This window comes from Lontra canadensis, unplaced genomic scaffold, assembly GCF_010015895.1.
Source record: "Lontra canadensis isolate GAN:19392208 unplaced genomic scaffold, GSC_riverotter_1.0 scaffold10, whole genome shotgun sequence".
Taxonomy (NCBI): Eukaryota; Metazoa; Chordata; class Mammalia; order Carnivora; family Mustelidae; genus Lontra; species Lontra canadensis.
Window position 1 is genome coordinate 13,912 of NW_022631004.1, and position 21,191 is coordinate 35,102.

At 35.8% G+C, this 21,191-nt stretch overlaps 1 protein-coding gene across 1 annotated transcript in view; it reads left to right on the top strand.

Annotated features, from left to right (window-relative positions):
- Positions 1 to 756: 756 nt before the first annotated feature.
- Positions 757 to 21,191, top strand: part of TLL1 (tolloid like 1) — a 170,299-nt gene continuing 149,864 nt past the window's right edge. Inside the window, exons 1-2 of the mRNA XM_032855437.1 lie at positions 757 to 927; positions 9,999 to 10,057. Of these exons, the coding sequence (XP_032711328.1) occupies positions 757 to 927; positions 9,999 to 10,057 (230 nt within the window). The remainder of the gene's footprint in view (positions 928 to 9,998; positions 10,058 to 21,191) is intronic.

The following is a 21,191-nucleotide window of genomic DNA, read 5'->3' on the forward strand; positions in this document are numbered from 1 at the left end:
TCGCTGGTCTTTGCTTGGGGGTGAAAATTCTGGGCTTGTGCCCATTGCTGTTTACTTGGCTGGTGTTCACTGTGGAAATCAGGGACGATGAAGCTATGGCCCTACCGATGCAACCATTGTTGAAGATCCCAACGATGGCAGTCCATCTGTCTTGGCAGACTGTCCTTCCGCTTTTAATTTCAGGATCACTTTGACTGCAGTAACTCCCTTGAAAATATTATCCAGCACAATCGACTACCTTTGTATCCTGCACAGGGCATGAAGAAATGTCCTGAATGACTTCCTTGACCCACGAGGGTTGTGGGGGGTTTGGGAGTGCTAACTGGCATTTTATTCTGGTGTGGCCAGCGGCCCCGGATTAGAGTAGGTCCACTCCACTGGTACTCTCCTTTTCTAGAGCCCTCAGCATTCAGCTTTTCTTTCAGCATGCCTGAGCTGCTCCTCTCCCCTGTATCTTACGCTATTTCAACACTCTTGATGACTGATTCCCCGCTGCTCCTCTTTATCCTTTAAATTTCTATGAGCTCCTTTTATTTCTCCTTTGTGTTTTGCTGGAAATTCCCCTAGGTCATATCCACCTCCTTCTCAGGGTGGCATTCATCCTCACTCTTTCAGTGCAGAATGCCTGCTGGGAGACACTCTTTATCATAGAGGAAATAATTTTTAAAATGCTGTGGTGTTTTCAGAAAATCATTTCTGTAACCTCTGATATTTGACTCACACTATGCGTTAGTCCTGGCGACTAGACTTTAGAGGATGGGGTGCCGGTGTCAGGTAATGATTCAGATGTCTTTTAAAACGTACAGAAGTGGAGCTCTTAAGTCAGACACAAAGAGCTCACGTCCAGCTTTAAGAGAACGACCCAGGGAGCTGAAGGCAGTGAGGAAGAAGTTCACTCGAAAAGAAAAAGCAAAGACGGAGGAACAGGTTTTCTCCTTGCTCTGTATCACATTTTTGTACCATTGGTTGATCTCATTCCAGCAGACTCTGGGATCACCTCTAGCCAGTCTCCTGGTGGCCTCATCCCCTTGTTAGTGAGTGCCCTCTGGAATCTAGTACATTTTAATGTGTTTTATCACAATGGCTACAGTATCCCTTAATAAAAAGATAACTGTATTGCTATTGGTTCAAAATACATGGAAGCTGGTAGTGGGAGATGGAATGAAACAAAATTCTGTTTTCCTTTTATTATGGAACAGTCAGTATTTTAGGCTTCGATAATTTGTTAAAGGGAAAATTATAAAAGGAATTTCTGTAATCGAACTAATAGATGATATTTCTTGAGGGCCCAAACTGTTTCTGGCACTTTGCAAAAAAATTTCCAGTGTTAAAAACAATAGTGTCAGTTGTTGCTCCCATTTTGCAGATGAGGAAACTGAAAATCAGAAAGGCTAAACCACAAAACTAAAAAACTGTGGGATTGAGATTAAAATTTATGTCCAACTGACTCACACCTTTTCACATTACTAAGCTTCAGTAAATAGATCATGTTAGAAATACCTCTGTGATTGGGGCACCTTGGTGGCTCAGTCAGTTAGGTGTCTGCCTTTTGCTCAGGTCATGATCCTGGGGTTCTAAGATCGAGTCCGGCATCCAGCTCTCTGCTCAGCAAGGAGAATGCTTCTTCCCTCCCTTTGTGCCTCCCCTCTGCTTGTACACACATATTCTCTCCCCGCCTCACTCTCTCAAATAAATAGTAAAATCTTAAAAAAAAAAAAAAAAGAAAGAAAGAAATAGCTCTGTGACAACAGATCTTGTGACAAGTAATGTTTCTTGCTAGTCACCCTAGGAACACACTAAGAAAGTTTTGCTGGGAGAATCAGTGTTACTTGTCTGACATCAATCTCTTTTGATCTAGCAAAGTATAAATATAATGCAGTACTAATTTGATGCACCTGATCTGAGTTCAACCTTTTTAGGCCTTAATATTATAAAAGTAAAACTCAAATGTGGGAAACCAGACAAAATGAATATATAGCTTAGTGAATTATAAGGTGTATCCATCACCCAGGTCAAGAAGTAGAACATTGCCCCTGGCCCCAGAAGCTGCTGTGTGCCCCACCCCTATAAGAGGCCTCTCCCATTCTCCACGCGTAACCACTACCCTGATTTTTGTAATAAACACTTTTCTTTATGGCTTTATCAGCTATGAGTGCTTTCCTAGACACTATAGTTTAGTCTGGCCCATTAAAAAGTGTGATGTATCTTTGAAGTCTCTTCATCTTCAGGTTCCCCTTCAATCTCCTCCTTTCTCTTACAATCTCCCTGAGGGAGAACATGTACCCTTTAACTGGTATAGTTTACCATCGTCTGCATTTTACTGATTGGGAGACTTGTGGTGATTTCAACCTGTTCTTCCATGTTCAGATTTCCTGCACTTAGCAATTGGATCCAGACGTATAATCAGACTCAAGTGCGATCCCTCTGCTGGTGTGTTCTTTTTATCAGGAGGCACAGCATGTCTGGTTTGAACTTTTTATATTAGTAGCTGTTGACACTGAAGGCTTATAATAATTATTAATTCCTTCCTTGAGAGTTGCAAAATGATGATTCTTTTTCATTTATATAGCTTCATAAAGAAATATTTTTCCTCTTTTATTTTTCTTCTTTTATTTTTATACCCAGAGGTATAGTTCATATAGGAAAGACAGGATAAATGTTTCCTTATTATACAATTATTTTTACAATTTTGAAGGCAATAATTTCATTTGCTATCATCCTTTAAAAGTGACCAATTACTTTAAAAAATCCATTATGAACTAATTTGAACATATTTGTTATGTTTTATTTCACCACAATTATATAAAATTAAGAATCCTTCTTTCTTTATATGGTTTTTGATTGTGTTTTTTATATAGTTTTCTTAGTGGTTGCTTCTGGTTTTACAATATAAATAAGTGCCTTATCACTATCTACTGGTATGAACATTTTACTATGTTAAATGAAGCACAGAAACCTCCTTCCATTTAGGTACCTTTACCATTTCCATCTGTCAGTATCATTGTCTTAAATACTGTATGGTATCACCTATATGTGGAATCTAAAAAAGCTAATTTCCTCCAAAGAGAGGATGGCATGGTGGTTACCAGGGGCTGGGTGGTATGAGGAAATGAGGAGATGTTGGTCAAACATTACAGCCTTCCAGTTTTTAGGTGAGTATGTCGGGGGACCTAATGTATAGCAGAGTGATTATAGTTAATAATAATGTACAATATACTTGTAAGTTGCTAAGATAATAGATCTTAAATGTTCTCACTACAAAAAGATATGGTAGTTATGTGATCCTAGGGAGGTGTTAGCTAAGCCTATAGTAATAATCCTTTTACAGTATGTCAGTGTGTCGAATCAATACGTTGTACATCTTAAAGAAAGACAAATTTGTATGACAGTTGTACCTCCGTGAAGCTGGGAAAAAATAAGTATCATTGTCTTGAGTATTAGACGATGTTGTGATTTTTGTTTTCATCATCAAATATGATTTATAAGACTCATGAGGAGTAAACTCTACTGTATATACCTAATTTCCTGCTCCCTCTATTATTCTTACTCCCTTCTCCTGTTTGAAGATTCCTTCATCTATTTTTTTTTATCATTGTTTCTTGGCCTGTTCACTGGAAAAACTAGGAAATAGATATATTTTTTAAGATAAATTGCATTATGAGTTCATTCGGATACTGCCAATTCAAATATTGGATCCCTGGGTTTTTACTTAATCTTTTTATTTCACTTTGGTTCTTAAGGACACGGAAGATGTTAGAATATTCCACAATTATTCCATCTCACATATCACACACAATATTGTCAGAAAAATAATACCAGGGCTATTTAATCAATTATGATTACTGAAAATAATAAAACAAATATACTTACTAACCTTCATTTTTTTGGTCAGTTGATAGCTGCAACATACAATAATTTCTTCCTTCTAATCTTCATTTCTCTTTGTTCTATATTTATTTAATGCTTTATACAAGTTTTTCCATTGATGTTTCACCAGTCATTCTGATTGTCTGAAGTTTGTTCTCTAGTAAACTCTGCAAGAAGGGGTAACAGTAGCCATATTCTCTGAATTCTTTCATGTTGGTAACTGTGTCCTTTATATTGAAAGTTTTGTTGGGTAAAAATCTTTGTCTCACATTTTAATTTTTTGGGGAATCTTAATAATACTCTCTACTTCTTCCTGAAATAAGGCACTCTCAAAGAAAATCATTTTCTTTCCTTAATATGTTATATAATCCTTTTGTCTAGATACCCACAGGATTTCTTTTTTTCTTTCAAGTCCAGAGTTTTACTAGATTATGTATTAGTGTTGCTAGTTATGCGTGGATACTTTTATGAACACTATGTTCTCTTAATGTATAATTTCAAATGTCTTTATTTTAGGATTTTTCTGAATTGTAATTTTTATTATTTGTTTTGTTTCCTTCATGGACTGGATATAAAATAATAAAGTGGGTATAATTTCCTTTAATTATTTTGAAAGGATGACCTCAATATTTTTTAGCATCTAATATTATGTAAAAATTCAGAAGCTATTCTGATTCCTGTTAAATTGTGTATTTCTCCACTTTTGACTCTTCTCATATCCAATGTCTTAAAATTCTTAAGCATTTGTCTCAGTGTAAGTCTTCAGTCATTGAACAAGGCACTAGGTGAAACATTTTTATGTAGAGAGTCTGGTTCTTCAGTTTGGGGAAGATTTCTTCTATTGTTTCTTTAATTTTCTCTCCTTCTTTTCTTCATTCTCTCATTTTGCAATTCTTACTAGCTGAATGTTGGGCCTCCTGGACTAATTTTCTAATTTTTTTCCTTTTCTTTTCCCATTTTTCATCTCTATATGCTCTGTCCTATAGATATATTGACTTATATTCACATAGGAAATCCTATTTCCTAATGTGATGATTCTTAGAGGTGGGGTCTCTGAGAGGTATTTTGGTTATGAGGGTTGAGCTCTCATGAACAGGATTTGTGCCCTCATAAAGTAGACTAGAGAGCTCCTTTGCTCCTACCTCCATGTGAGGACATAGTGGCAAGTAGTTGGCCTGCTATGAGCTAGGAAATGGGTTTTCATCAGACACTGATTCTGCCCACATTGGTTTTAGACTTTTCAGCCTCTAGAACTGTGAGAAATAAGTGTCTGTTGTTTCTAAATCACTCAATCTATGGTGTTCTGTTATAGCAACCGAAAAGGACCTAGACTCTATCTCTATGTCTTTTGTTTTTCAAACATAATTTACATGCACTAGAAGTTGCCCTTTTTATGTTTACAATTTGATATGCTGACAAATGTATGGGGTCATTAAACTGCTACCACAGTATCTTCCCAATTTCCCTGTGTTCCTTTGTAATTAAAGGATAAAAGTTGCTTTTCCCACCCTCATCTCATGGCAACCACTACTCTGTTTTCTGGACCTAGAGTTCTGCTTAAAACCTCTCTTCTTTTGTTCTACTATCTTGTAGGTTTCCACAACTTACAGATTTTTTTTTTTTTTACGTACACTTCTAATAAATATTTTAATTTAAGCTGTATTTAAGATTTTTCCTAACTTCTTGTTTCATGGCATCTTGTTTCAAATATCATTTTATCTGTCCATGGATATTAGTTATGATTTCCTGGAAACTTTGTTTTATATTTCCTTTGAGTTTCCTTTTTTTCCTTATTTTGCTCTTCTTCCCTTCTCTCCCAAGTTGGATATGTTTCTTAGATGTCTGATAGTTCTTAACTATCCAATCATAAGAAATGTGAAGTACTAAGAAGCGAATTGGAAGTTCTGTGTATTTGGGTGGGTCTTGCAGGATTTGGGTCTTCACTATAGAGTAACTAGCTGAGTCATTCACTAGTAACTCTAAAATTATCTGTAAATGTGTGTTTTGGTTTTTTTTTTTTTTTGATGTTGGTATTCTACCTTCAAAGAAAGAGCCCCCAGTGTCCTTCCAGGTAATATAAGCTCCTAATCTTAAAAATTTGAGGCAGGAAGAGGGGGCTGTGGATCTCACTGATGGCTGTGCAGAGTATCACTTAGCCATTCATTGTGTTTTGAATGTTACTTCTCAACATGGATTTATTCTGCACTTAGAGTCCCCAAATATGGTTTCCAATTGGCTCAGCTTGTTCAAATCTGGTGTCTGACTGGCTCAGTTTGTTCAGAATCTATAAAACTTTTTCTTCTGGGTAGTTTGACAGATCCAAACGGGATAGAGTCTGGGGACCCAACGATTTTTTAAACAGATTTTAAGATGACTCAGCTGTTTTCAGCCCAAGCCACACCTCAGCCTTCCACTATACTTGGAGCTTTCCACACTTGAAACTTTCTAGGGTTCTACAAGTCAAATTGGATTATTTCCTTTTCATTATTTCTGTAAAGCTATCTCTCTTCTATTCAGCTAAGTCATTTACTCTCCCTTTTTCTACTTACTATTTGGGTTACACATATTTCTAAGTGTCAGTCTAGATGGTGTCTAAACTTTTCTCTCATGTTCTAGTTCTCGCTTAGGGACAGTTCTGGGAGTAGAAGTGTATGGAAATGTCTTCCCACGTCCATCCTGAAAAGAGAAGTCTGCAGCTATACCCTTAAATATCCCTGTGGACTTCTAGTATATAAACTTTCACTCTTTTGTGGCATTTGGCAAAATGTACTACTGTTGCTAGAATTTCTTTTCCTTTGATTTTCATGGTTTTCTTATTTTTACTTTTGCAAGCCTACCTTCTTTTTCTGTCTATTTTTATGGTGACATTTTCATCCATATTACGTCTTAAACATTGATATAATTCTGGGTTTTATAATTATCACTCTTCTGCCTTTCCATCAGTGATTACTTAGACTATCATATTTAGCTATAACCAAACTACAGTTTTGTATATCCATCTTCTTACTGAGCATTTTTATTTTTGGGTCCTACCCATTTTAATAAAAGTCAAATGGTGAAATCAAAAGATATTTTCCTTACCAAATCAGCTTCTTCTCTTCATTTTTTTATACCAGGACACTACAATTTTCCTGTACAATTATGCTTGATATTTTAGAAATACCCCTGCATATTTAATCGGAAAATAAAGATATTCACTTAGTTCTTTCTTTAAAATTATATGATTGCATTCCATATTTTCTGTCCATTGCTGCTGCTTGAATATGATTTATTTTTTTTTCTTTATTATCCTTATTATTCTACTAAAAGATGTACATCACACATTTGCGTAACTAAAGAAATCTTCTGGGTGTAAATTCCATGAAACTGATGTCAGGAAGTTGAAATTCTTAAGAATTGTACAAATAGCATCATCCCTCTCTCTCTACATGCACACACACACACACACACACACACACATACACATGCACACGCACACACACATGGCATAAAAATAACCAAAGATGTTGGTAATTTTATGAAGGATTAATTGGTTGTATGGGGAGTAGAAATTTCTTAATGTGTTCAAGAAAAGAAAACTTCTCATTAATATAAACATGTGTAAAGTAGAAATTATTTCCTAGATATTCCTGTGTCTATTATTGTTAAGAAAGGTGTGATATAGATATATGATCTTTCATGTATCTTACCTATATCATCTATTTTATGAAAGAGCAGAGTGCACATGGCCAACTTTGTTATCTGGTGGGGAGGGTTCTATAGTACAGTGTTGGATGGGGCCAGATTTGCTTGCTTTTTGTATGGATTCACGATTTATAAGGTTATTTCTTCCACTGTTATTCCACCATATGGTTTTAAATGTTATACATTGCTCAATCCTGTCTCTTAGAAGTGCTTATTTTATTATTCTATATAAAGAGTACTTCAGAATTTAATATGATTTTGTTATAGCAGAGATTTCATGATCATTTTACATCATTTAGATCTGAGAATAAGACATTTTCTGTATATATTTCTGTATATATATTTTCAGTATGTATTTATATATAAAATATATATTTTCTGAAAAGCTTTGTAATAGGCTCAAGATTATATGAAAACTTAAAATAGATGTCTTCTTTATACTTAACTTTGAAAGACATGATTTTTTTTTTCTTTTTGGTGACTTTTGTTCTACTGTCCTTATTTCTGAACATAAAGCATTTATTAAATAGCACTTTGTTATTATAATAATACAGAGAAAGATTCTACTCCTTATTTACCAGTTATAAAAGAGAGGCCTTGAGAAAGGGTAATTCCTCTGAGGTTCAACAGAATAAAGTGAGCTTGTTCCAGTGATGAGGCAAGAATTAAATTTCAGGAGAAAAATAGAGGTAAAATGAAAATAAGAAATCGTTTGAGCATAAGAGCATATGGGAGTGACAGAAACAAAAGTGCAAGCCATTATAACATAGCTTAGATTTTGTGAGAGGGGAAACAGAGAACATGTTATCTAATGAATAATGAGGCTAAGACATATTTTAATAATTAATTGTTGCTGAAATTTAGTATTGATCTAATTTAGAATTATACCTTAACAAATCATAGGGATTTTTATATCTCAACGTTGACCTGAAAATGTATTTAAGTTTAAAGTACATCCGTTTGTAAAAAAAAAAAAAAAAAAAAAAAAACTTAAAATTAAGTTAAAAGGAAGAAATAATTGTCCAGGCAAAGTACTCCCATGTATAGAGAGTAAATGCTATAATCAATAGCTAATGTTCATTAGCTTGTCCTCTTTCCTTCCTCCCTTCCTACCTTCCTTGCTTCCTTCTTTCCTTCCATTTTTTCTACTTTTTAATTTTTAGATTTTATTTTACTAGGTCTTAAAACATAATTACTGTATTCGGGTTCTTTTTCTTGTCACTTTGTTCTCCTTTCCTCTCACCTTGACTTTTGAAAATTTTTGGATTTTTTTTTAGATTTGAAAGCTGTTAAACAAAATATGAAGAGAAACTGTATTTGTTTTTTTGTTTTTTTTAAAGACTTAATTTATTTGACAGACAGAGATCATAAGTAGGCAGAGAGGCAGACAGAGAGGGGAAAGCAGGCTCCCTGCTGAGCTGAAACCCTGATGCGGGGCTCCATTCCAGGACCCTGAGATCATGACCTGAGCCAAGGCAGAGGCTTAACCCACTGAGCCACCCAGGCACCCTGAAAAACAGTATTTGTTATTTGAATTGTATTGTAGCATATGCATTTTTTAAGTCACTAGATTTCAAGCAGTACTAGAATAATGGCCTTAGATTTCCTCCAGTCTGAGTTTAGATCCTGGCTGGGACACTTGCAAGTGGTGTGGGCCCAGCTACTTTCTTTCCTTCTGCTGGCTCAGAATAGCAAATATTTGAATACATACTGTGTTTCATTCTTTTAAGTTTTGGTTATTAGTTCATTTACTCCTCGCAAAATCTGTGGGTATTATTAACCCATTCTGTGGATGAGGAGATAGGAGCAAAGCAAGACAAAGTAGCTTTCCCCAAATAACCATAAATCATCATTTCTTCATGAGGGATATCCGTTGATCTCTTTTCCATTTTCACTTCTGGCCTTTTCTCTCCACAAACCTCATGCTCCCAACGACATTGGCATTTGCAGCTATTGGAAGATAATATGGCCATTTCCTATCTGTGTGGCTTTGTAAAGCATTTCCCTGTGAGGTTCTTCCCACTGCCCTCCCTGTTTCTTTTCCTGGCTAACTCTTCATCCTCCTCCCAAGACTTAGCTCAAACCCTGGTATCACTTCAGGCAGCAAGGCTTCCTTCTCTGTCCTCCTGTTTTTTTTTTTTTTTTAATATTTTATTCATTTATTTGACACAAGTAGGCAGAGAGGCAGGCGGGTGTGGGGTGGCGGGGGGGGGAAGCAGGCTCCCTGCTGAGCAGAGAGCCCAACGTGGGGCTCGATCACAGGACTCTGGGATCATGACCAGAGCATCATGCAGAAGCTTTAACCCACTGAGCCACCCAGCATCCCGCCGCCCCCGCCCCGTGGCTGGTTTAAAAAAAAATGATGCTGGGCTTCCATGGCGTTTATTGTATTTTATCTTTTCACTTTGCATTATACTTATTGCTGTTTTTGTCTATTTCCATTTCAGGCTGAGGCAGAACTTACGTCCTGTCTTTCTATTACCAGAATCGAGCTGAGTACCTTTCAGTATAGAGTAATGATTGAAAGAAGAATATACGTAATTTTTAAATTATAAGTTGTGTAATTTGAACAAGTTACTTCTTTCAGCTTTTGCTTCTTCAGATTTACAAATGGGTTCAATACTATTTTCATCCTCATAGAATAACTGTGAGAATTGAGATAATATATGTTAAATGTGTATACATGCCATGGGAAGCTTACACAGTGAGAGCAGGTCTTGTGATTATTATTAGTGTCCTACATTATTATTCACATACATAGGCTTTCTCAGAACACTAAGCTATGTAATATATTACTGGTCATGGATCTTTTTGAATACCATTTATTTTCAGGTTAGAAAGATACTTTCTCTGATAAAGTATTTCAATTAATGGTTGGAATGAGCAGAAAAAATCTCTATATTTATAAGGGTGAATGGGAAATTCAAGTTCCTTTTATTTTTCTTTAAACTTGTAATATTTATCTGGGTACTTTAAATCCAAACTAATTGCACTGCAGGATTAATTCCATTATTCATTTACTATACTCAACATATGAGAAAGGATTGCTAGCTCATGCAAATAGAATAATTGATGAAATGAATTTTTCTTCTTTTCAATCTAATTATTTAACAACTTAAAAACTTACTTTCACAAAACCATAAATTTTAAGCTTTCATACAAAGAAGCAAAATGTTAATTTTTTTAGACATCTCCTTGAGTAAATAAAAAAAACCCTACTTTATTAGTTTTATGCTCTATAATGTCAGTTTTATTTATGCTTTTAGAAATCTTAGAGAGCTTTGGAGTTCCAAATTTTTAAAGATCATAAGCTCTTCTCTCTTGGTAGTATTTTACATTTTTTTTGTTTCTTTTGGATATTCTTAATATGATTTTTCTTAAAAATAGATTAAATTTATGTAATAGAGTAAGCGTTCTTTAAGGGAAAACTGCTTATCTCCTTAAAATTGAACCTTTAAAGTACTCATGCCAGGAAGTATTAAGTAAACCATGAATCTGAGTTCTAGCTGTGGTTATTTGGAAATTGTTTCCTATAGTCCTCTTAAGCCACATGTACCCTTTGGAAAATGTGAACAAAATATTCATTACTGACCTCATCATTTAAAGCTATAGTAAGACAAGAATCATGAAAAAGAAAATGCATGCACTGTATAAATAAAGCTGCTAAAATAGATTGGAGTTATCTTTCATTTCTTGACTTTTTTGTTGTGTAATTTATTGGAATTGAATATTTATGTTATTTTTTTATTGCTGCTGCCTATGCACAATATATATATTGGCTTCTGTCCATCATAATATTATTGGGTTTAGCTATTCCACCTTCCTTTTGGAAATTGACCTCTTTATGTGTGTGTATATATATTTTTAGTAGTTTCAAATTCTGGTTTCAGTCTTTATGGACTCAGCTGTTTGAGAATAAGCAGTCTCCTGATATAACTTCATAACAAAAGGATAAAATGCCCCTTTGGAGGACATTCGGTGTTTGGAGATGGTTTTACCATTGGTGATCTCAACAGTTGATTTGAAGCTATCTGTTAGGGGGAAATTTTTCAAGTGCACTACATTAAACTTACCTTTGTAGGTCAAAGTTTGTCGCTCTATTGCTTAAATAACTCCAAAAGCTGTCCAATGTACTTATAAAATCCAAGTTCCACGTCTGATCTCTTAAGACCCTGCCTGATTCGGCCTTTGTCTGTTCTCCAATTTGCAGGCCCCGATCTTCTGACTCTCAGCACTTACATCTCCATGGTCATATTTCAGTTCTTCTAACACAGAACCCTCTTTCTGGGTTAAGGGTCTTGCACACACTTTTCTTGTTTTGAATACTCATTTACTTAGTTGACTCATTTTCATCATTCAGGTCTCAATTTAAATATTCCCTTCTCCGAGGGGCCTTCTCCATCAACCCAGAATCACTCCTTCTTCCCCCATGTTACCTGTTCTAATAATATTAATTTACTTGATTATACCTAAGTTATGTGTTGTTTGTGTTTTTTCTTATTGTCTTCACCACCATAAATAGTAGACCTTGAAGACCTGTAATTTATCTGTATTGTTTAACAAGAGCCTCTGCATCTAACACTGGCTAACAGTGATTAGCTCTGCATCTAACATTCAACAATATAAGTAAGATTAATAACGAATGATTAAGAATCTATTTCTTCACACATAGGGAAAAACTTTTGCAAAGTTTCTGAGACAGGAGGTGTTTGATGTGTTCCTGTGTGCTCTAGTGTGGCTGGAGCATAATAGGTGACAAGATAATGACATGAGATGAGCTTATAGAGTTTTTCAGGGACTGGAAGGCCATTTTAACAAAATTGGATTTATTCCATAGTATAAGGAGAAATCCTTCTAAGGGTTTAAGCAGGGATGAAAAGGTTTGTGTTTAAAGGAGCTCAGATTTATTGCTCTTGGAGACAGGATTGGACATGGGAAAGTAATCTGGATAAAGCCCATTTGGAAGCTTCTGTAGCATCTGAGGGAGAAGATGGGCATTGGTGGTAGCAGTAGAGTAGGAAAAAAGAAGATAGAAATTGAGAGAAGATAGTGTTGATATCATTTTTGTAGATGTGTAATTCTGCCATCAGAATTACAAGTTTGGGGTGGGGGATTCAAAGATTCTAGACTTGCTGTGGTGAAGATATCTGAGATCCAAGTGAAGATGCCAGCTAGTGGATATGGGGCTTTTAAACTCAGATAAATTTCAAACTCAGGTAAGAGGTTTTGACTAAGGAAATGAATTTAGCAATCTTCAATATGTAACTTTTTTCAAATGCACAGAACTGGATATAATTTACTGGGAGGCACTAATTAGAAAGAAGCAAGTCCAGGGAAGAATCTTGAGAAATCCCAAAATTTAAGAAGCAGAATTATGCAGATTCAGCTTGCAGACTCAGGAAGAGCAGCAAATAATGCAGAAGGAAAACTAGGATGGAATTGAAGAGAAGAATGAGTAGTCTGCTTCACCTGATACTACCAAGAGATTGGAATAATTACTGAAATATTACTCATGTTGTCAAGACATTAATTTGGGCAGGAGTTGGTTAAAGAGGAGAGAAGAGGCTAAAGGCAGCATGTAATTGCTTTAAGTGGTCCCATGAATGGTATAATAGTGCTGGGAACATGAGGTCAGGGGAGGACTAAAGAGAATGATATGTGTTAGATCAGGTTTGTATGTTGATGGGAGTTATCTAGTTAGTAGAGAGAATTGGTGATTCAGCAGAGAGCAAAGGAAAATTGTCTAATAGGGCTTTCAATGTAACACATATGACTTCGTCAAAAAGGAGATGGTGAAGACTTGTATAGTTGTAAAGGTCATTTATCTGGTTTTGCTTGAAGTGATAAAATTGTTAATTCTAAGTTGATGTTAAAGTGGTAGAAAGTGTGATTCATACTTTGTAAGCATTAGAACAACCACTAAAAAGATTATATGAAGTCTATTTAAAGACCATATAAAAATTATAGTAAAAAATCCAAGAGGAAATTAAAGTGGGATTCTAAAAATATTTAAATATCGAAAAAGAGGGCAGAGAAGGAAAATCAGAGGAACACAAATGTGGTGGGCAGATTCTAAAGAACTCCCCCGCTCCCCCAAGATTCCTGCCCACAGGTGTTTTAGTCAAACACTAATCCAGAGGGGTCTTTGAAGATGGAATTCAGGTCACTAAAGAGCTGACCTTAAAATAAGGAAGCTACCTACTGTTAAGCAACTACATCAGTTCATGAAAGCAGAAGGCAGAAGAATCAAAAAGATGTAGTAGAAAGAAGTCAGAGATTTGAAGTATGAAAATGTGTGAGAACAATTCAACCTGCTCTTGCTGTAAGTACAAGGTTAAGAGGAATGCATGTGGTTTTAAGAAACTGAAAGGGGCTCCCAAGGAAAAGCAGACTTCAGGAACTTTGGCCTACAGCCTCAAGGAAATGAATTCTGCCAACAACTTGAAGGAGCATGGAAGCTGATTCTTCCCTAGAACTTCCAGAAAGGAATGCAGCCCTATTGATACCTCAGTCTCAACCTAGTGAGACACTAAGCAGAGGAACCAGCTGAGCTGTCCTGTGCCTGGACTTTTGACCTATAGCAATTGTGAGACAAACAGTGTTGTGTTAGAACACAAAATTTGTCATAATTTGTCATAGCAGCAATAATGGCTTTGGAATTAGAATGTAGACAGAGGCTATAAAAATTTTGAAGAACATGATAGGGGGAAAAAGAAACTTAGATTGCCTTGAACATACTCTATAGAATATGGACATTGACGATGCATCTGGTGAGGAATTAGAAGGGAATGAGGAACATGTTATTAGAAACAGGAGGGATAGGGATCAATTCCATATAGTGTCAGAGCACTTCAGAAAATGGCCCTGCAAGCTGAACTTGTTAAGTGATGACCATGGTATTTACTTGATAATTCCAAAGAAAATGTTAAGAATATTATCTGGTGTATTAGTCTGCTCAGGCTGCTGTAACAAAATATCACAGATGGGATGGCTTAAGCAACAGAAATTTATTTCTCACAGTTCTAGAAGCTGGGACATCTAAAATCAAGGTGTCAGCAAGGTAGGTTTTATTCTGAGAACTCTTCTTTTGGCATGTAGGTAGCTGCCATCTGGCTGTGGGCTCACATGTTTTGGTGCTCTTGCAGAGGGGTAAGATCCCTCCTGTCTCTTCTTATGAGGACATTAATTCTTTCAGATCAAGACCTTACCCATATGACTTCATGCAACCATAATTATTTTTTTTACCCTGAATACAGCTACACTGAGGGTTAGGGTTCCAACATATGAATTTTGGGGGAGGACACAAACATTCATTCCATAACATCTGGCTTCTTCTTGTTGCTTATAGTAAAATGTGAGAAGAGAAAGATAGAGTGGGGGAAAAAACTGTTAAACAAAAAAGGAAGAAGGACTTAATGATTTTGAAGTTTTCAGGCTACCCAGATGGCAAAAGACTATGAAATTAAGAAATTTATTTTTAGTAAAAGGTGCTCTGGAGAAGAGGCTAAGGGTGTGATTCTACAACTCTTTTAGAAATCTCAGAAAGATCAAAAGATAAAGTATCCAGGTACATAAAAGGCTCTTTGAAGAGATTAAGGGTATGGCTTACAGATCTCCTCATTCAGACCACAGGGCTTCTAGGAATTTGAAGGGTGTTGTCTCTCAGCCATCTCAACAGAAGTCAAAATTAGAGAAAAGATTATCCAGGAAACATTTTAGAAAATGAGCATTTTGTCTAAGGGTGTGAAGCCCTGTGGAATTCATAGAGAACCCACGAGGTTCTTGAGAATTTTATACTGGTAGAAACACTGCCAGCTGGGTCAGAAAGGACAAGAATGAGATGAAATAAAGCTGTCTGATATCCAGAATTCTGCTGGCAGGTAAAACTACTGATAAAACTACTCAGTTGCAACAGATGCTGCATTTTATAGAAAACACATGAATGCATCAGACAGTTGAATCAGGAGCGCAAGGAGGGAAATAAGACCCTAGAGGGCAGAGCCAAAGAGGGCTCTTCCCAAGCCTTGAAACCTAGTGTATTTTTCCTGCCTGGATATTGAAATTGTTTTCAACCTGTGACTGCTTCTCATTCCACTTTTTCCTATGGTGGAAGTAGCATGTCTGTCCCTGACAACCTATACCTGTTTCACACTTGTATACGGGGGCAGGTAACATGTGTCTTTAATTTTATGGGTCATAGATAGAGAAAAATTGTTCCCAGGAGTTCTTTCTAATAAATTACTCAGCCACACTTGATTTAGATGAGAGATTTTGAACTTTTGAACAGATGAAATCTGATAAGATTTTTATGCTTTGAGTTGATGCTGTAATGTGTTGAAGCTCTTGGGAACATCCGGCGGGATGTGAATATGTTTTGCATTTGGGAGGTACTGATCCTCTGGGGGCCCCGGAGGGCAGACTGTGGTAGAAGTAATTCTAGCAATGTTCCCCCAAGATTCTCCTCTTCTGGTTTTCAATAAGTTACTCCAGGTACTGGTCTGGAGGGACACTGCAGATAATTAAGATGTAACCAACTGTTAAGACAGGGAAATTATCCTGGTTTATCTAGATTGGCTCAATGTAATCACATAAGCCCCTAAAAGCAGAAGAAGTGAGGTAAGAAGGTAAGAGATTCAGCAAAAGAAGTCAGAGAGATTTGAAGTGGGAGAAGGACTGAACTTGCTATTATTGGAGGGCAAGGGGATGAGGAATGCACGTAACATTAAGGAGTTGAGAGAAGTTTCCAGCTAATAGCCAGCAAAGAAATGGGACCTCATCTCTATAGCTACAAAGAACTGAATTCTTCAACAGACTCAAAGAGGTTGGAAGCTGATTCTTCCCTACAACCTTCATGAAGGATGATAATTCAGTTTCAGCCTGGTGAAGCTCTAAGCAGAGGAATTATTTGAACCACATTCTGCTTATGACTTCTGGCCTGTGGAAACTCTGATACAATAAATGAGTCTTACTTTAGCCCACTCTATTTTTGCTCATTTGCTACAGCAGTGATAGAAACCCAGTACAACAAAATATAAGGAACATGTAGAAAAGCAATACTAAAATGGCAGCTATAAACCCAAGTAAATTAGTAATTACATTAAATGTAAATGGTCCACAGCATTAAAAGATGAAGATTATCAGAATAGCTATAAAAGCAAGGGCCAGCTATATGTTTTCTACTCTGAATCTTGGAATATAATATTAGTAGGTTAAAAATAAAAGGATAGAAAACTATACCGTGCAGATCTGAATAAAAATAAAAAATGGATCAGCTATATTAATGTCAGACAAAGAAGACTTCAGAACAAGGAAAATTACCAGGGACAAAAAAGAGTATTATATAATGATGACAGGGTCAACCCACTAAGACACAAAAATTTATGCAGGCCTTTTATACTAAAGCTTCAAAATACATGAGTTAAAAACCAAGAGACTGGAAGGAATAAAGAAAGGGACAATTATAGTTGGACACATCAACAATTCCTTCTCACTAATTGATATAACAAATAAGAAATAAGCAAATGTATACAGAAAACTTGAGCAACATAAGCAACTTGACCTGATTGGCATTTGCAGAATGTTCTACTCACCAACAGCAGAATACACATTCTTTTCAAATATACATGAAGCATTCACCAAGATAGATCATATTGTGGGACATAAAGTAAATTTTATTAAGTAAAAAATATATATATATTCAAGCTATGTTTTTTTTTTTTTACTCTAATGGAATTCAAGTAGAAATTGGTAACAGAAGAATAAATGGAAAATCTCCAAATATTTGGAAATATGAAATAATATATAAACGTCAATAAATAATCCATGGATCAAAGAAGAAATATCAAAGTAAATTAGGAAACATTTTGAACTGAAAGAATGTAAATCTAAACATCAAAATATTTATGATATTGCTAAAATAGTTTTTGGGTGGTGAATTTATAGTGTCAAATGCTTACGTTAGAAAATAAAAAAGGTTTTGGATCAATAACTTGAGCTTCCACCTTCAGAGTGTACAAAAGGAAGATAAAGCAAAAGATAAAGCAAGCAAAAGGAAGGAAATCATCTTGGTAGAAATCTCTTAAATTGAAAAGAGACAACTACTAGAGAAAAATCAATAAAACCAGAAGCTGATTCTTTGAAAAAAATTTGGTAAAATTAATAAACTTCTAGCCTGATTGACCAGCTGAAAAAGAGAATACACAAATTATGAACATCAGGAATGAAAGCAGGGATGTAATTACTGATCCCAGAATTATTAAAATGGAAAACTACAAAAAAGTCTCCCATGCATATAAATTTGACAACTTATTGATTCCTTGAAAGACCCATAGTACTAAAATTCATCCAAGAAGCAATAGTAACCTAAATAGCCTGTATCTATTAAAGAAATCAAATTCTGGTTAAAATCCTTCACCAAGAGACAACTTCAGATGCTGGAGGGCTGGAATTCAGGACAAGATGTTGGAGCCAGCAAATAATGAGACTGGCTATGGGACAGTCCCCAAACATAGGTTTATTACCCCAAGTGGAATCCAAGACTCAGCCTGCTGGCAGAAATGGGGCCACTAACAGGAGGTCTGTCTTGGTCATACTGGCCCATAAATAGTTAATATGTTCAAGAAAGTCTAGGTGATCTTTGAAGGACAGAATGAGTCTCAAGAAGGCATGTCTTGTAAAAAAAGGAAGGGTTAATAATGTGCATTTCCCTAGAGATGCAGTGGGAATGCTGAGCAGAATTTTGACTATGTTGTATATAAGTAATTGTGTACAACTGGATTGTATATGACTGGTGTTGCCTTCATGGTACTGGTGGCAAAGATGTTTCCTCTTTTAGCACTGGGTGCTTCCTTAAGCTCCTTACTCAGCCACTGTGTTGTTCTCTAGTGGAGGGAAGTTTCTTTGGGTGACAAATACAGGCATCTTGTTACACTCTAGAAAAGTTTTACCTCTATTACAGTCATTGGTCCATTTTTACTAAGTCAACCTCATTTCAGTTTTCTGTGCATTTTTAGCCTTTTAAGGGCAGTATTGTTGATATTAAAGAGCACAGTGCTAGAACACTGCTAATCCACTTTGTACTGTACTTTGTATAGCATTGTGCTTATTTTCACACTCGTTATAAATCTGAACAATTCTTTGGTGTATTTATGGCCAGGTAGCTCTGACCAGGTAGAACTAAAAAGGTTTATTTGGGGCACCTTGGTGGCTCAGTCAGTTAAGCATCTGCTTTTGGCTCAGATCATGATATCAGGGTCCTGGGATTGAGTCCTGCCTTCGGCTCCCTGCTCAGCAGGAAGTCCGCTTCTCCTTCTCTCTCTGCCCCTCTCCACTGCTTGTGCTGTCTCTCTCAAATGGGAATACAAAGTTTTGAAAAATAGAAATAAAAAGTTTTTTTTTTTTCAGTTACAAATAGTACCGATAGTAAAATATCTCTCATATGATTGAAAATAGTTTCCCGCTCATCGAATTACTCTAATATACTTTGCAATTTTGGCTGTGTCAAGAAAGATGTGACATGATTCTCTCTTAAATATGAGAAATATTCAAGGTTATATTAAGTTTCTATAATACCTCATAGTTACTTTGTCAATATTGCTGGCCTATTGAAATTTTGAAATCTTATGGATCAAGTATAACTTCTGGAAATTTTTATAGGTCTCTAGAAAGCATTTGGAACACTTAAATGATACTATACTCTGATATTGAAGAAAACTTGCTTGGGAGTAACTTCTAAATTGTAAGTGATCTTGAATATTTTAATAGTGATTTGCATAATAAGGAAGTAAAGTAGGGAGACTATAGGCAAAGAATTAAGTTTGAATTTCAGATATTGTTCATCATTTTGTGACCTGGGACCCCTCGCTTAATAGCTCCTTTTCCATCTTACAGATTTCTTATGAAAATTGTTGGGAATGGATGAATTGAAGTGTTTGAAATAGAAATAAATAAAGAAAAGAAAGATTATTGGCTCAGGAGTTGAGTACCTTATAAAGACATACAAGGTTACTGTTTTCATGATTCTAATGTATAAATACTCAATGGAAGAAACAGTAGAATTCTGTCAAAATAGCTATGTTTATTCCCCATAATTCATAGCAGTGGGAGAAAAAATATCAATATTTTCAAACGGTCAATAGATTCAGTAATTAAAAAAAAAGTGTTTGTTTTTGTCTTCCAAATTATGTGAACAATGTGTCCCCCACTAAAGAGCAAGCATGAGCTTAAAAAGAATAGGAAACCTGAGATATTATATAGATTTCATTACTGTCATATTTGCTTAATTTGCAGCATCACTTATTTATGTTTACTTAATTATAATGTTGGTGGATTAAAATTTTTTTTCAAATCTTTAAGCAGACCTAACATGTCTAATGTAAAGTGATAATGAAGGTCAGAATAAGATGTGAGAAGCAGTTGTCTTGTCAAGGCATAGTAATATAGGTATCGGGTTTGACATCATGATTATGAGTGTCATGGTGAAAGGATGTGCGACTTCAACATTTTGACAGGAAACCATGGGTTTGGGTAATGGAGGACCAGATGATCAGGTGTGGGAGGCAGGTCCAAGTGAGTGTGTATAATGTTTGTCCTTTGATATTTATTGTCATTGCTCAGGTTCTCACCCAACCTGCAGTTTTCAGGAACCCGAGGCACTTACTGCCAGATGGACAGCTTGTGCTTCTTGCATACTTTGGCTCCCCTAAGCTTCCCATCTCCATCTGGAGTCTGGTTAACCGTGCCAATGCTGCAGCCCCAGGAGCTAACTTCTACCTGCCTCTTCACGGCTGTGTTCTCTCCATAGAGCATCTATTTTTATAACACCTCATGCTGTAACACCCAGCTGGTTTTGTTGTTGTTGCTTTCCATTTGTAGCAATGTTAACTACAATGGTATTTATTTGCCTTTAAAAAACACCTTTAAGATAGGTCATCCATTTACTCTTTGTCATATTTTTTTGTACAAATGCTGAGTGAATTTCAGCCTTTAGTCAAGGATGCATTGCCACTTAAATACTTCTCTTTATTTAACAGCAGATCATAATTGCCCTTCAATCTCTTTTTAACATTATCAGGAAAAAAGTTGTTTCTGAATTGGAATGTGAACCTTAGCCTTCTATAATTGAAATAAATTCCACTGGAGAATTGTTGTGAGGTTCTAGATCCAAGAAGGGTTCCTGTGGCAGAATCTCTTGTAATAAAGTTATAATATTTCCTTGTATCTCTGCTTTCCTAGATTTTTATTATCAAACACAGGTGCTCACCTAATTTGTGTATTTCAAACTTTACTCTGGTGGCTAGAATTCTTAATTTGTATGCTATCTTACGGTTTTTATTTTTAAGCTCAAAACTCATTTTTCTTATATCTTACTTTAGATCTTTATTACTGTAACTCCTCCAAATAATTACAGGCTTCTTTCCAATATTCACTAATTGGATTTGTGTAGGAATGTTGCAAAAGACCACACAATATTACCCAATAACACTAGGGATGCCAAAGGATAGGGGAAGAGGAGGCTTCTGAGAATATCTGGATAAGTTTGACTGTAACTATTTGTTTGAAATACTCAGAATACCTGTACATTTGAGAGGAATGAAAGGGGTAAATACACAAAGGAAGCAAGTGGGTTCCCCAAAAGGAAT